The sequence below is a fragment of the Ambystoma mexicanum genome, chromosome 2p (assembly GCF_040938575.1).
Source record: "Ambystoma mexicanum isolate Mex_15411 chromosome 2p, UKY_AmexF1_1, whole genome shotgun sequence".
Taxonomy (NCBI): Eukaryota; Metazoa; Chordata; class Amphibia; order Caudata; family Ambystomatidae; genus Ambystoma; species Ambystoma mexicanum.
In genome coordinates, this window is record NC_090923.1 from 988,746,146 (window position 1) to 988,759,116 (window position 12,971).

Below are 12,971 nucleotides of genomic sequence, written 5' to 3' on the forward strand. Positions count from 1 at the left end.
CCCAGAAAGGTCCTTGGAGGCATAGGCACCTGTGGAGTTTCCCAAGTTCCTTATGTGGCAGTCTGCCACTGTCAGGGCCTCCCTATACGTATGGTGGCAATAGTGTAACTGGTGGCATTCCAGAGTAGCGCCTATCTTGCCGAAACACATGATAATGGCCTTTGCAGCCCATGCATTAAATGATGCCTGCTTGTTGCCTCATCTTCAATGGAGGTCTTGCCCTATGCAGTATTACCACATGTTCCCAATGCAGTTCCATTGGCCTCAAAAGCGGGCAATAACTTGGACTAGGCACCAACCCTAAATCAGGTGTTGTATTATCGTAGCCGCTTGCAGTAAGAGGAATTCAGTTGAGCGGTATTACCGTAGTTGATACTGCCAAATTTACAATGTGGCGCAGAATTACAAAAACAGCATGTCACATGATGGAAACAGAGTGTAAACATAGCGGAGTCCATGCTGGACACATACAAACATACACAAAATGTGAGGTGCACAGAGATGAAGTAAATTGCCAGTAATCACAGTACTCTTTGGCTAAGGGCTTTGAGTCACCAACAAAGGTGAAGTCAAATGTCTGGAATAGTGACCACATTGAAATCAATGGGGTAAACATTTTTGGGAGGGTGATAAAGATTTGAAGGGAGGGTGTTCCATTGAAATCTATGGAAGGCATTAAGGTTGCTAGAATGGTGAAATTAATCCAAGGTGGCTGACAACATTCAAAGGAGCTTGAGCTGACTTGTATGCGAAGGATGGATTGGAACTCAGCAGGGGAGTATCCAGCATAGCAGGAGTGGGGAGGGGGAAGCGAACCATGCACAAAGATGTTTTTCTATGGGGGAATCGGGTTCTGTCAATGTCTGGTCAAAGAAGGGTGCAAGACTGAGACAGTCATCTTCATAGGCTTCTGTGCCCCACACAGACAATACTACTACAGTCTAGAGAGGTTGCAAATGGTGAATGTGTAAAGATGTTCCCTGAACTGACCCGAGCATGCTCACGTGAGCTAATCAAGTAAAGTTTTGGGCGGTACTTCCTCTTCGAATTATTTTTAAATATTGCGTTGAAATCAAGCATTTTAAAGCAAACATTTTCGGAACAATTGGGTAGCAATGTAGAATGTACTCTCGGTTCTGCAGAGGGGACCCGGCATAGCAGTTCAGGCAGGGCTGCTACCATTGGTGGCACTACCTGACTGATATGCATATGGCTGGACCCCTTTTGCAATGGCGCAGATGGGCTATATACGGTGGTGTGGAAGGTTGCCCAGAGCAGTGTGAGTGGTTCAGATTTATTCAAAACTTTCCACCAATCATTTTTTTGGTTGTACTTTGTCGCCCTATGTGAGAGAGGGTATGCCCAGTTGTTGGTCCTTTGCTCGCTGCGCCATATGGAACCAAGCTGCACCTCACTGAGGAGGCCCAACAAGGCCGAAACATGTCTGGGGTTGCTTGTGTTTCTGTGCAGAGGGGACCTGGCCTAGCAGTTTGGGCTGGCCTGCTACCATTGGTGATGGTACCTGACTGATTTGCACATGGCTGGACCCCTTTTGCAATGGCACAGTGGGCTAGTGTGGAAGATTGCCCAGAGCAGACTTATTCAGAAACTTCCACCCATCACTTTTTTGGTGGCACTCGGTTCTGCACGGCAACACATGACACACTGGAATGTCAGCAGGTCACCAGCAGTACCAAGGAGCATTTTTGCAACACACACGTGGATGCTGGTTATCCCTAAAGAACACCCATGCAGCCTCTCTCAACAATATGTGTCAGCAGCGCCCCGCTTTCAAGCAGGTCCTGCCTAAACTGGATCATGAGGGTTGCCCTCCTGTCATGCTTTTTGCGCCCAAAGAAAGTAATGAGGTTGGTCTCCACAATACATACCAGCATTGCCACTGTAAAACACATCTTCGCTCTGCTAGCGCTCAAAGACATCATGAGGCCTGTCTCAACAATATATGCATTGTGGGCTAGGCGTACTTCCACCCAGTCTGCCACTACCCGCTGATGGGCTTTTGTAGCTCCCCTTGCTCCATGAAATACTTTATGTTTCCATAGTTACACCTGCACCATGCTTTTCATCCCAAAAGTTAGCGCGTGCAGTTCCGTGGTTTTGCGAATGGATGCCAGCGTTCGCAATGGCCTAACCCTTCTCCCTCCCGTGAGTGAAATCAGTGAGACCCTCGTTGGTGTGCTTGGAGTCATGCAATGGACCGCTCTAGCATTCAGAACCACTTCCTGATAGTCGCTGCAAGCTCTTAATGCAGTTTATGTTGACTTTTAAATTCCCACCGTTCATGATGCTAGTGGCGAAGTGGCCAGATTAAATCCGGCTGCCTGTCTCAATATATGCCGATCCTGCCCCTCAATTCTGCACCATGTTGCTCTCAGTGCCGACAAACTGTGTCTTTACCCACCTCCCCGACCCTCCCCCCAAAAGAAAAACAGCTCCCACATGCGAGCCAGCGATTGAAAGATACTAGCTCAGCCAAGACACCTTTTGAACATTCCCAGAAAGCCACAGGTTCCAGTACCCTTGGGCAGCACAACATTAAAGTGTCCTTCGCCTAGTGCTGGGGGGGGGGGCGGTGGGGGGGTAAAGGGAAGGATGGCCATTTTTTCCCAAAAACTAGGGCTCCGTCGTACTCTTTAGTTCCTGCCCAATTCGTGCTGTATATGCCATAAAATACAAACAGTGTGTCCAGTATGTTGTGATGCGTTGCAAATAGCAGTGTACGTGCACACTGCACAGCACAGTAGAGATTAACTAGTGGGTAAGGAGTCGGTTCAATCACACCCGCCTTGCTGGCAGTTTGCCGGCCCATCATACTGACTTTTCAGTCAGTAGTCACAGGAGCCGGTGCACAACAGACCAGCAACAGGTTTGGCAGGCGGAAGACTCACGTGCCAGGATCCTGTATTCAAGGCAGCCAATTAGCAAATGTCCCATTCGAGTTCACGCCCAGTCTCCGTAGACAGGTGCCTTTATATGTTGCTGCTTGCAGCAGCTCGCAGCCTGAGTGCGGGGAGAGCGCTGCCTGTGTCCTGAGGTCATGGCTGCCAGCCGGGGGTGTTGCGCTGTTCTCCTACTGCTGATGCTGCTGCTGGCCCACCCGGGGCTCCTCCGGGCAGATCCACAGCAAGACGAGCCGGTGATCACCGCGACGAAAGCGCAACCGCTGCTGGGAGGCTGGAGCGACATCAATACTGAAGGCAAGGAAGCCAAAGACATGGCTGCGTTTGTAGAGGTGGAGACCGCCAAAATGAGCAACGGCAGATACGTCTACCAGACCGTGGCGATCGAGAAGGCCCAGATGCAGGTGGGTGACGGCCGGGGCGGTCCCAACGGAACCAGTGAGGCCTGGGAACGAAGCGGGTGCACTCTGCAGAGAGTTTCCCCTTACCGCACCATCAGCGCTCCCCTTCTGAGGGATGCTGGCGCCTCACTAGTCACCAGAGATGCTGGTGTGGAGAAATGCCCCCAGACCACGTGGCCGGCCCATTTCCCACCCTGTTCCAACGGTCACTCAGCTCTCTTCAGCTTTCTTCAAATTGTGCACGATGGTTGTAGGTAATAGAGTCCCATAAGCAAAAAAGACGCAGAGACTCTGATACCGGTTCGCGATTTTAGATGTTTTGAATTTGCAACATGTTACTCTCTCCTTGCATGCGCTAGTTGTTCACTCCGCGTTGTCCCCTCTCACTCTCTCCCTGCTCTGTGCTCCCTTCGTTGGGTGCCAATGCACGCCATCATAGTCTTTATACAGTTCATAGTCTGGGTGCTAGCTTGGCATGTGTCTTGTTCATTGAGACCTCCTGGCTCTCTATTTCACCTGTCGCTTTCCACACGAGGGACTCCATTTCCTTTTACTTCCAGGTACAGATGTGCTGTGGTTCGTAGTCCGAGCAGAATGTCTATGTATGTATGTATGTATGCAGGGGGTTTCTGTAGCGGGAACCTAGCTAGAAAGCAAGAGCCGCTGTGCAATAGAGGGAGTGGATACATTGCAGGGGGAGGATCATTCTGTGGTCCTCATTTGTCAGTGAAGCATCTTGACGTTGGGGGGGGGGGTTGATGGGGGAGGATCATCTTGTCAATCTGTGGTCCTCATATGTCAGTGAAACGTCTTGACGAGCAGGGTCTTCACACCTTTCCTCAATCGCAGGAGGAAGGGGGGCAGGTGATGTCATCAGGAAGGTTGTTCCGGAGCATGAGAGCCCAGTAGCATGCTTGTTTTCTGCTCTTCTTGAATTCCAATCTTGTGATATCTTGCTTCCTGGTGTGATGCAGTGAACTTCTGCGATGGTGGTATTTTTTACCTAGATATGATGGTGTCTTTGACATTAGCGCTTTGTAGTTGATGCAGGCGGCCTTGAAGGTGATGCTAGCATGGAGGCGTAACAGGGGTAGAACCAGCCTTCAAATAAAAAAAAGGGTCCTGAGTGGGGCCATGAGTGATCATCCAATGCCCCTACAAGTGCCAGCAGGCCCACTTTCAATTGCGCCTTTGCTTTATGCATTCTAGTCTCTGCAACCTTGCTACATAAGCGGTCTCTCTGCTCCAAACTGACCTGAAAAAAGTGAAGCATGGGGTCAGTGTTCAAAAGTTATTTGTGTTGGCCATTAAACTGAGCACCTCTTCCAGGTGAGTACAGGTCTCAGCATAGCTAGCAAACATGTATCAGTAGCTCACCAAGAACTGGATGTGTATTATACAGGTTATGCATTGATTGCTGCAGTAGGTGCTTTTACCCACTGGGCTGTCGACTTTACCCGTTTCTCTGAGCCAAGGAGGCTGAATATCTATTACGGCTTCCTTTGGCACATTCGATCCATCTTTCAGCCCCAATTCAGAGGATGCTTATTTTCACAAAGAGATGCGAATGATCGGGAGACGTAAGCAAGCTAAAAGCTGGGAGTATATACATTTGGGCAGGGCAAGCCTCTGTCATTGTACTTTTGTTGCTGCTGCCTGTTAATGAGTGCTTCAACTTAAAGCGTCTGCTCTCATAGGTGAGAAATGTGGCAAGCTCTTGCTGTAGTGCCCCTCTCCCAGTGGTCGAAGTGTGTGAAAAGAAGTAGTGGAACTATGTTCCCTACTGGCCTGCCGCCGCTCCACACAAACCCCATAGCCACCCCTCCCCCCACACACAATACAAACCCCCAAACACATGCACATGCTGTTTAAAGGAACGTGCAGTGCAGTGCACTGACAGTGCAAGTTTTAACTTGTTGCTACACTTTTATTTTAAAATGAAACCATTCCGGAAGGGTTTCTTTTTAAAATAAAAGTATAGGAACAGTAAAATGTAGTAAAAAAAACTAGAGGAGCACCACTGCCCTCTCCTATTGGTGCCACCATGCTGTTTGTGCCTTATTGGCAATGTGTCACGACTGTGCCACTGGAGCACCATCGTGGACTATTCGGGACTCATTCATCGCCATATTCCCCGACGGACAATACCTATTCATATTTTTGTCTTTACTTTCCATTTGCAAGACTTTGGTCCGTCCTTATTTAATTTCACAAATTACATATCTCATGATGCAGCTTCTGGCAGTTCACATTCCCTGGCTACTCGCATGCAGCAGCCTTAGAACTGCAATCCCCAGAAGCCTTAGAGTTCATTGCTGCTTTGACTTTCACAGGACCGGAGAGGAAGGAAGCAGATTACCTTCAGGTGTGGTGCTCCAGGTGTTGCTAATGAGCCTGTTTCAGCATAGGGTAGGTCAGTATTTAAGCAGCTGCTTGCAGGAGCACATGGCTCTTTACATTGAATTCACTCCCAGCCCCTTGTGCTTTGATCCTTGGATTTCTGCTGTGTACTGTTGCTTCCAGAACCTGCTCCTGTTTCAGTACCCTGTGCTTCTTGCACTGCAGCCCTGCTCCCTTGCTTGCAGTCCTCTGTTCCCTCTCTGCAGTTCCTTGTTCTGTGCCAAGTCTGTTACCTGGCTTTAGCTTCCTAGATTCCAGTCCTGAGTTTCCTTATTATCTGTCTGCAGTCCTGCCCTTGTTCTTCTAATCCAGACTTACAGTTTCTCAAATTCCTTGTTATCAGTCTGCAGTTCAGTACTTTTTATCCTAGTCCAGAGTTTCGATCCTGAGTATTCTTGTTCCTGGTCTATAGTTCTGTCCGCTGTTCCTTGATTCCGGTCCCTAATTTCTAGTCTGCAGTTCCATTCTCCTGTACCCTTGCACTTAAGATTCTTGTCTTTTTGCTTTTCCTCCTTCATCCGGTTCTCTGTCCTGAACCTTGCTCACTGATTTCCTATTCTTTCCCTGAACCTTAGTTTGGCTGCTAGGTTTCTTAGCAGGCAATCTCTTCCCCTTTCCTTTGTTGCGTTTCAGTATAGCACCTTGTGCCATATTATTAGCAGTGTTCTGGTTTTCTTGTTTCTGCCTTAGGGTCCAGACACAGACACCCTCTCCTGCTGCTCCTTTCCATGAGCATTCAGAGTGGGGCCCAGTAATAGTAACCAGCTCAGAAGGCTAGCGTTTCCCCTGACCCTGTGGGAAACTCTTCTCCCCCCATTCTGTGTACATCATAATTGCATGTAACATTGATCAGTCTAGCTGCTTGTTTAACTGCAAATTGGTCTTCTATGACAAAGAAATGTCTTATTCTGCCAACATGACAGATGGGAGGGTAAAAAGACGATGATGATCTGTGCCCACGGTACCATGGCAAGAAAAAGCAATTCTCCTCTTGCTGCTCACCCCTCATTGGCCTCCTCTTTTTTTAATAAATTGCTGGCCAATACTCTGCCCCTTGTCCTGGGTGCCGCTATGTTGTCCTCAGTATGTTTCCCCAGCTTTCCACCATCCACTGGACAGCTAGTCCCCTTGGGGGTGTGGCAAGGGGTAGACCAACATTCCCCTTGGGACATTGGCCAGGTATCCTTGTGGGCTTCCTAACGGGGTACCCGTACTGGGTGGAAAGGGTGCTCAGATTTATGGCAGAGGTTTTGGAGGAGGATGCCTTTGTTTTAGATGTGGGAGTAAAACCCACATGGCACATTGACTAGTGTGTCCAGGCAGAAAAGCAATATGTGCAAAATGCAAGAAATTGGAACATTTTGTGAACATTTGTAAGAATCGTCCAGGGGCATTTGGATGGAACAGGGAAAGTGTACAATTTGTAGGAGGAGAGAGAGAGAGATGAATCCTCTGAGGAAGATAATATTATTGATATCATCATAACCAGGATGGCAAGGGGTAATGTGACTATCCTGAGGCTGAGATGTGTGAATGGAATTAATGTAATAATGATGGCCGACTCCAGTGCAAAATATCACTTCTGTTGTGCAAAGTGCTTGAGAAAACCCTGAAAGGGAATGTTGACGAGTTGAAGAAACCAGACTTGTATCCAGAGGATACAATATGGACAAGATAGAATTGTTGGGATATTTTTTGGCAGAGATGGAATTCAAGGGAAGGAGTGCAATGGGGAAAAGATATGTCACAAAGAAAGGGGCATCCCTGATAGGATGGCGTGAACAAAAAACATTGTGCATTCACTTGGACCTAATACCAGTGAGCAAGTACTGAATGTGGGGCAGAATAATGCGAGTGGTACGTGAGCGGATCACAAGAAAGTATTCAATACACATGTTCGGAAGTTGAAGGGCATGATGCATCAAATTATTCTAACAGAAGGAAGCAAACCTGTAGTGACAAAGTTATGTCCAGTACCCTTGGTCTTGAGGGAAGGAGTGATGGAAGAATTGGAGAAATTGTGCAGGATGGGCATGATTGAATGGGCAGGAGCTACATAATGGGTTTCTCCTTTGGTGGTTGTCTGTAAACAAAACAGGGAAATGTGTTTATGCGTGGACTTAAGGCAATTTAATAGATGTGTGGCGGCAGAAAGGCATCCATTATCCAACACGACAGAAATGTAAGCTTTAGTTGGAAAAGAAAAGTTCTTTTCTAAGTTGGATTTAGCTTCAGTTTATCACCAAATAGAGTTGGATCAATTTTCTTGGAAATTAACAGCATTTGAATTGCATGAGGGAGTCTTTCAGTTCTGCAGGATGCCATTCAGCCTAGGCTTGGCATCGTCAGTATTTCAAAAGGTGATGTACAAATTGTTTTTTTTCAGGACAATATATTGATTTGTGGCGAGAATGAAAAGGAACATGATACAATATTACAGAAAAAGAGTTGGATATCTTAAAAGAGAGGGGCATGACACTGAGAAAAGAGAAGAGACTCAGTAAGTTACTTAGGTCCTTAAATATCTGACAACAGAGTCATGTCAAAGAAACAAATGATAGAAGCCTTTACAAAAACAGAGCCACCAAGAACGAAAGGGGAGCAACGCCTTTTTTTTAGGAGATAGTTTTACCAAAAATGTGTGACAAGGTGTGTGTGGTGTGCAGATTGTTGAAGAAAGGTGAGGAGTTTAATTGGAACAAGAAATGTGAAAAAGAGTTTTGCACCATAACGGTGGAAATTGACACGGCTAAGTATTGGGTCAATTTGACACCACAAAATGGTTGTATTATTACTCTGGATGCAAGGCAGGTGGGTGTGGGAGCAGTATTGAAGGAGCTGGAGGCTCATCTCTCCTCTCCTTTCCTGAATCTACCGAGCCGCGAGTTTCCATTTCTGCTGGGCCGGAGCCCAGGCACTGAAGGTAGGGCTTGAGGCAGATCTGAGATGCGACATCGAGCTGATGCCCACTGCAGCAGCTTATGAATTTCTGCTATTTCTGTATTTTGCCATCTTGGAGCGGACCTCTGCTGCTTTGTGTCGCAGCGTGTGTGAGCGGCAACTTCCTTGCTGCTTAGGCTAATCACCACATCATAGCTGCCCTCTTCCTCAGCACAGGAGTGCCTCCGCGTGTTGCCATGGGATCAGGGTTGCATTCCCTGTGATTGGCCCTTCTCTTCTACAGCTGGCCTACTGGGAGCCGGCAGGCAGAAACGCCAGCACTAAGGCCCACACGAAGGCCTCTGTCTGAACCTGTTGCCGCGTGATGGAGCATAAAGCACCTCTCCCTACAATTTCTGCCACGCCCAAGGACTTTCAACTTGCCCTGGTAAGCAGTCATGAGGCACATCGCTCTCTCCTCCTTTCTGCTCCTTTCTCCACTGCCTATCTATGACTTCTGTCTAGCACCAACAACACCACCACCTTGTTATTCATGCCTCTGAGTGCTTTTTAGCAAATCGTTTTCAAAGTGTACTTACATCTGTGCAGAAATGGTCATGTTGTGTGCCTACATCGCCTTTTGCAAAAAAAAACGAATTTAGGTGTTCTTACATCTGTGCAGCCATTTTCGTTTTGTGTGCCTAGAGCGCCTTTTACAAAAATGTAATTTAGGGCCGTCTCAAACTTGTCTCTGATCTTTACATCTGTGCACTTGTAGCGCACCTGTTGTTTCTGTCTGCTTGGCCGCTTAGTGGGATTCTATTGTGTATTATTGCCTCAGGGTCATCTTTGAATCCATGCTTTCCTTCTCTGCCCACATCTTTGATGTCTCTAAAAAAAATCAAACTTCCTACTGCACCTCCTCAGAGCTAATGTGCCTTTTCTCTCCTTCCTCCGGAAGCTCACTGTCTCTCGAGCCCTGGTTCTCTCTAGGTTGGATGATTATAACACCTTCTAAATCTACCTGCTTCTACTCTCCGCCCTTTGCAATTTATCCAGAACAGGACTGGGAGACTTGTCCTTGGCCTCAAGCCTTGGGATCATATCTCTCCAGCCCTGAAATCTCTCCACTGGCTCCCAGTGGCTGCAAGGATTACATTTAAAACCCTTTGCATTGTTCACAAGGCTTTCTGGGGCCTGGGTCCAAAATACCTTCAGCTGTCCCTCTGTAAATACCTTCTCTCCCGAGCTCTCCATTCCTCTACCTCTAACTCCCTCAGGGTGAGTCGTTTTTCAAAGAAACAAGCTGGGGGTTGATCTCTGTCTTCGGCGGGGACTCCCTCTGGAACAGCCTCCCTGCCACACTCAAACTCAAAGAGAACCACCTCTGGTTCCGGAAGCACCTCAAGACCTTCCTCTTTGCTTCTTCCTTCGATCCTCCTCTCCCCTGCTGAACTGCTCTGTCTTGGCACAGTGCACTGGGATTCCCTCTGACTTCGGGCCCAGGTACCTGCTTACCCTGCCACCCACCAGCACTGCCTGTGGCAGTCCCTTGCCCTGCGGCCTGTATCTGTTACCATACAGTCCCCTCTCCCCCCTTGTTCTGCAAGTGCAGACCTTAAACCTAGCACCTGCCACTTGCTGGCTGCACTACCACTACAATTAAAAGTATTTATTTATTTATTTTATTTATCTGTATTCCTTTGGTCAGCACTTTCCACTTCTCCCCCATGCACTTTCCCCCTTTCCCTCTCCCATGCACTTGCACGTTCTCAATGTTACTGGGCCTAGTAAGATTGTTGTTTTATTCCCCTCCTTTGCCTCGCTGCGCTCTGAAACAATTATGTACGAACGCAATACAAATAAAATATCAATATCTGACCCTCTCCCTGCTATCCTCTGACCTCTCCCCCTACCCCTGTTGATCCCCTTCCACAATGGGTGCTCTCCTTCTCCCCTATTTTTGCAAACTGTTTCACCATCTCCTACCCTGCCTCTCTCACAGTCTGGAAGGAAGAAACCTAAAAAGGAACTCCTAAGATCCAATCCGGGCATGCCCATCGCAGACACCTACACCAATGCTTCCTCCAGACAAACTATCACTGCCTTCCTCTTTGCTGTTCCTTCAGCTAACCTATGGACCCCTCATATGGTCTCTGTCCTCTCCCTTTCTCCTCCTCACCCATTACTGGCTGCACTAGATGGGAAGTGCTCTTGGCTCACTTCTCATCTTCCTAATGCACCATTAATGGCCCAGGGCTCTCGGCCCAACCTTCTCCTTTTGGACAGGCAGCTTCCTTCCCTTTTCAACTTACCTCCCACGCCTTCCACCCCTCTTTCCCTCATCCACACATCCCCTCTCCCCAAGGGGTTGCACCGCACCCCTCTACCCCTCCTTGCAAATCCTTTAAAGGGGGTCACCAGCTTCACTTAGCTACCCTCAATTCTCGCTCTGCCATTAAACACTCCTCTGACATCTGTCGCCTCCTTGAAGATCTTGACCTGGACGTCCTCACCCGCACGGAGACATGGTTCAAGGCCAGCTCCGTCACTGCTTTTGACACTCTTCTTCCTGATGGCTACAAGATCATATTCAACCCCAGATCCTCTTGATCTGGTGGTGGAGTGGCTCTGATCCTCCGTGAGTGGGTTCCTGCCTCCATCATGCCCACCAAGCCTACTCTCCCTTTGAAAGCATAGTCTGCAGGCTGACTGTCTCCCCTTCTTTCTCTGTGACTCTCGCTATCTACAGACCCCCCGACCTCTCCTCATCTCTTGCCTCCTCCCCAAACTAATCTTCCTTGGGGACTTCAACATCCATCCCGACTCCCATGATGTGACCTCCGCTCTCTTTCGCGACCTCTGCAACACCTCTCCCTCACTATCCTCCCCTCTGGCCCAGTCCACTCTGCAGGCAACAACCTTGATGCCCGCATCTCGTCAGATATCCCCCTTTCCACCCCCCCTCAATACTCCTCTTTCCTGGTCCGAGCACTCCCTCCTCTCTTTCTTCCTTGACCTCTCATGCCCACAGTCTCCTCCCCCTGGACTGTCAGTCTCCTTTTGTCATTCGACCGATGAAGCGTATGTCAGTCGCTGCCTTTGCTTCTTCCTTCATCTCTCCGCCGTCCCCTGTTCTGGACTCTCCCCCTGACTGTCCCATCTAACCTCCATCTCTCTATCTCTCACACTCTGGACTTCCTTGCCCCTCTCAGAGGATCTGTGTGAAGCCTGCCTCCAAATGCAACTCTTGGTACGACTCTGACTTAGCCGCTTTGAAACGAGAAAGTGCAAATTGGCAGAGCGGAAGTGGCAGTCATCTAGCTAATCTCCTGACAAACTGGCCTGCTGCCTTCTCCAAAGGCAATACCGACTCTCCATCTGTTCCAAGAAAAGAGCTCATGTCCAAGCTCGCATCTCTGGAGCCACTAACAACACGGCTGAACTTGTTACAGTTTGCAAGAAACTCACCAATCCTAATGCAGTCTACTTTTCCCCCCTCCCTCCCTGGCTTTAAGTGTCGCTCTGGCCTACCACTTTCCCCCCAAAACTCTTGACGTCCTGTCCTCTCTGCAATCTTCTGCATTCCTCTCTCACATTGCACCAGATGAGATCTCTAGGCTCTTTCCTCTAACCCCTCAAGGACTCCCTTGTGCACCCGCTCCTAAAAAAGCCAGCTGCTGACCCCTAATGCCCGGCAAACTATCGACCTATCTCTATCAGCCCTTTCTGGTCATCCCCCAACTGACCCTTCAAACCGAAATATCTGGCTGCCTCCATGATCACCAGTATGGTTTAAGGGCAGCCAGAGGCACTGAAATTGCTCTCCTGAACACCCAAGAAGACCCACTGTCTAATCTGGACTCTAACTCTCCTTCTGTTCTGGTCCTCTTCGATCTCTCCTTTGCTTTTTACGCTGTCAACCACTCCATCCTCATAAACTGTCTCTCAGATACCCTAGGCATCATGTACAGGGCACTGACATGGCTTACCTCTTTCCTCTCTAACAGACCCTGCCAAGTTCAAATGGGTCCTTTTCTCTCCCCACCTCACTCTCTACCTGTGGCGTACCTCAGAGTTCTATCCTATCGCTGTGGTTTTTTAACATCTATTTGGCCCACCTGATCTCCTCCTACTCTCCTCACTTGCAGTGTTACGCAGACGACACACAGCTCTTTGCGGCTGCCTTCCTCTACCTCCTCCTGCTCCTCCTCCTCCTACCTTATATCTGACTGCTATTCAGTCATGGTGCTCTGCCAATGATCTCTGCCTCAATGCCAGCAAGACAGAGATCCATCTTATTGGGACGCCTGCTCCTCGTTTCCCCTCACTCTGTGGCCAGACTCCTTGGGTCCCCTCCCCTCACCCA

At 48.6% G+C, this 12,971-nt stretch overlaps 1 protein-coding gene across 1 annotated transcript in view; it reads left to right on the forward strand.

Annotated features, from left to right (window-relative positions):
• The first annotated feature begins 2,924 nt into the window (after positions 1–2,924).
• Positions 2,925–12,971, forward strand: part of LOC138566998 (L-cystatin-like) — a 176,820-nt gene continuing 166,773 nt past the window's right edge. Inside the window, exon 1 of the mRNA XM_069644798.1 lies at positions 2,925–3,325. Coding sequence (XP_069500899.1) covers positions 3,059–3,325 — 267 coding nt within the window. The 5' untranslated portion in view covers positions 2,925–3,058. The remainder of the gene's footprint in view (positions 3,326–12,971) is intronic.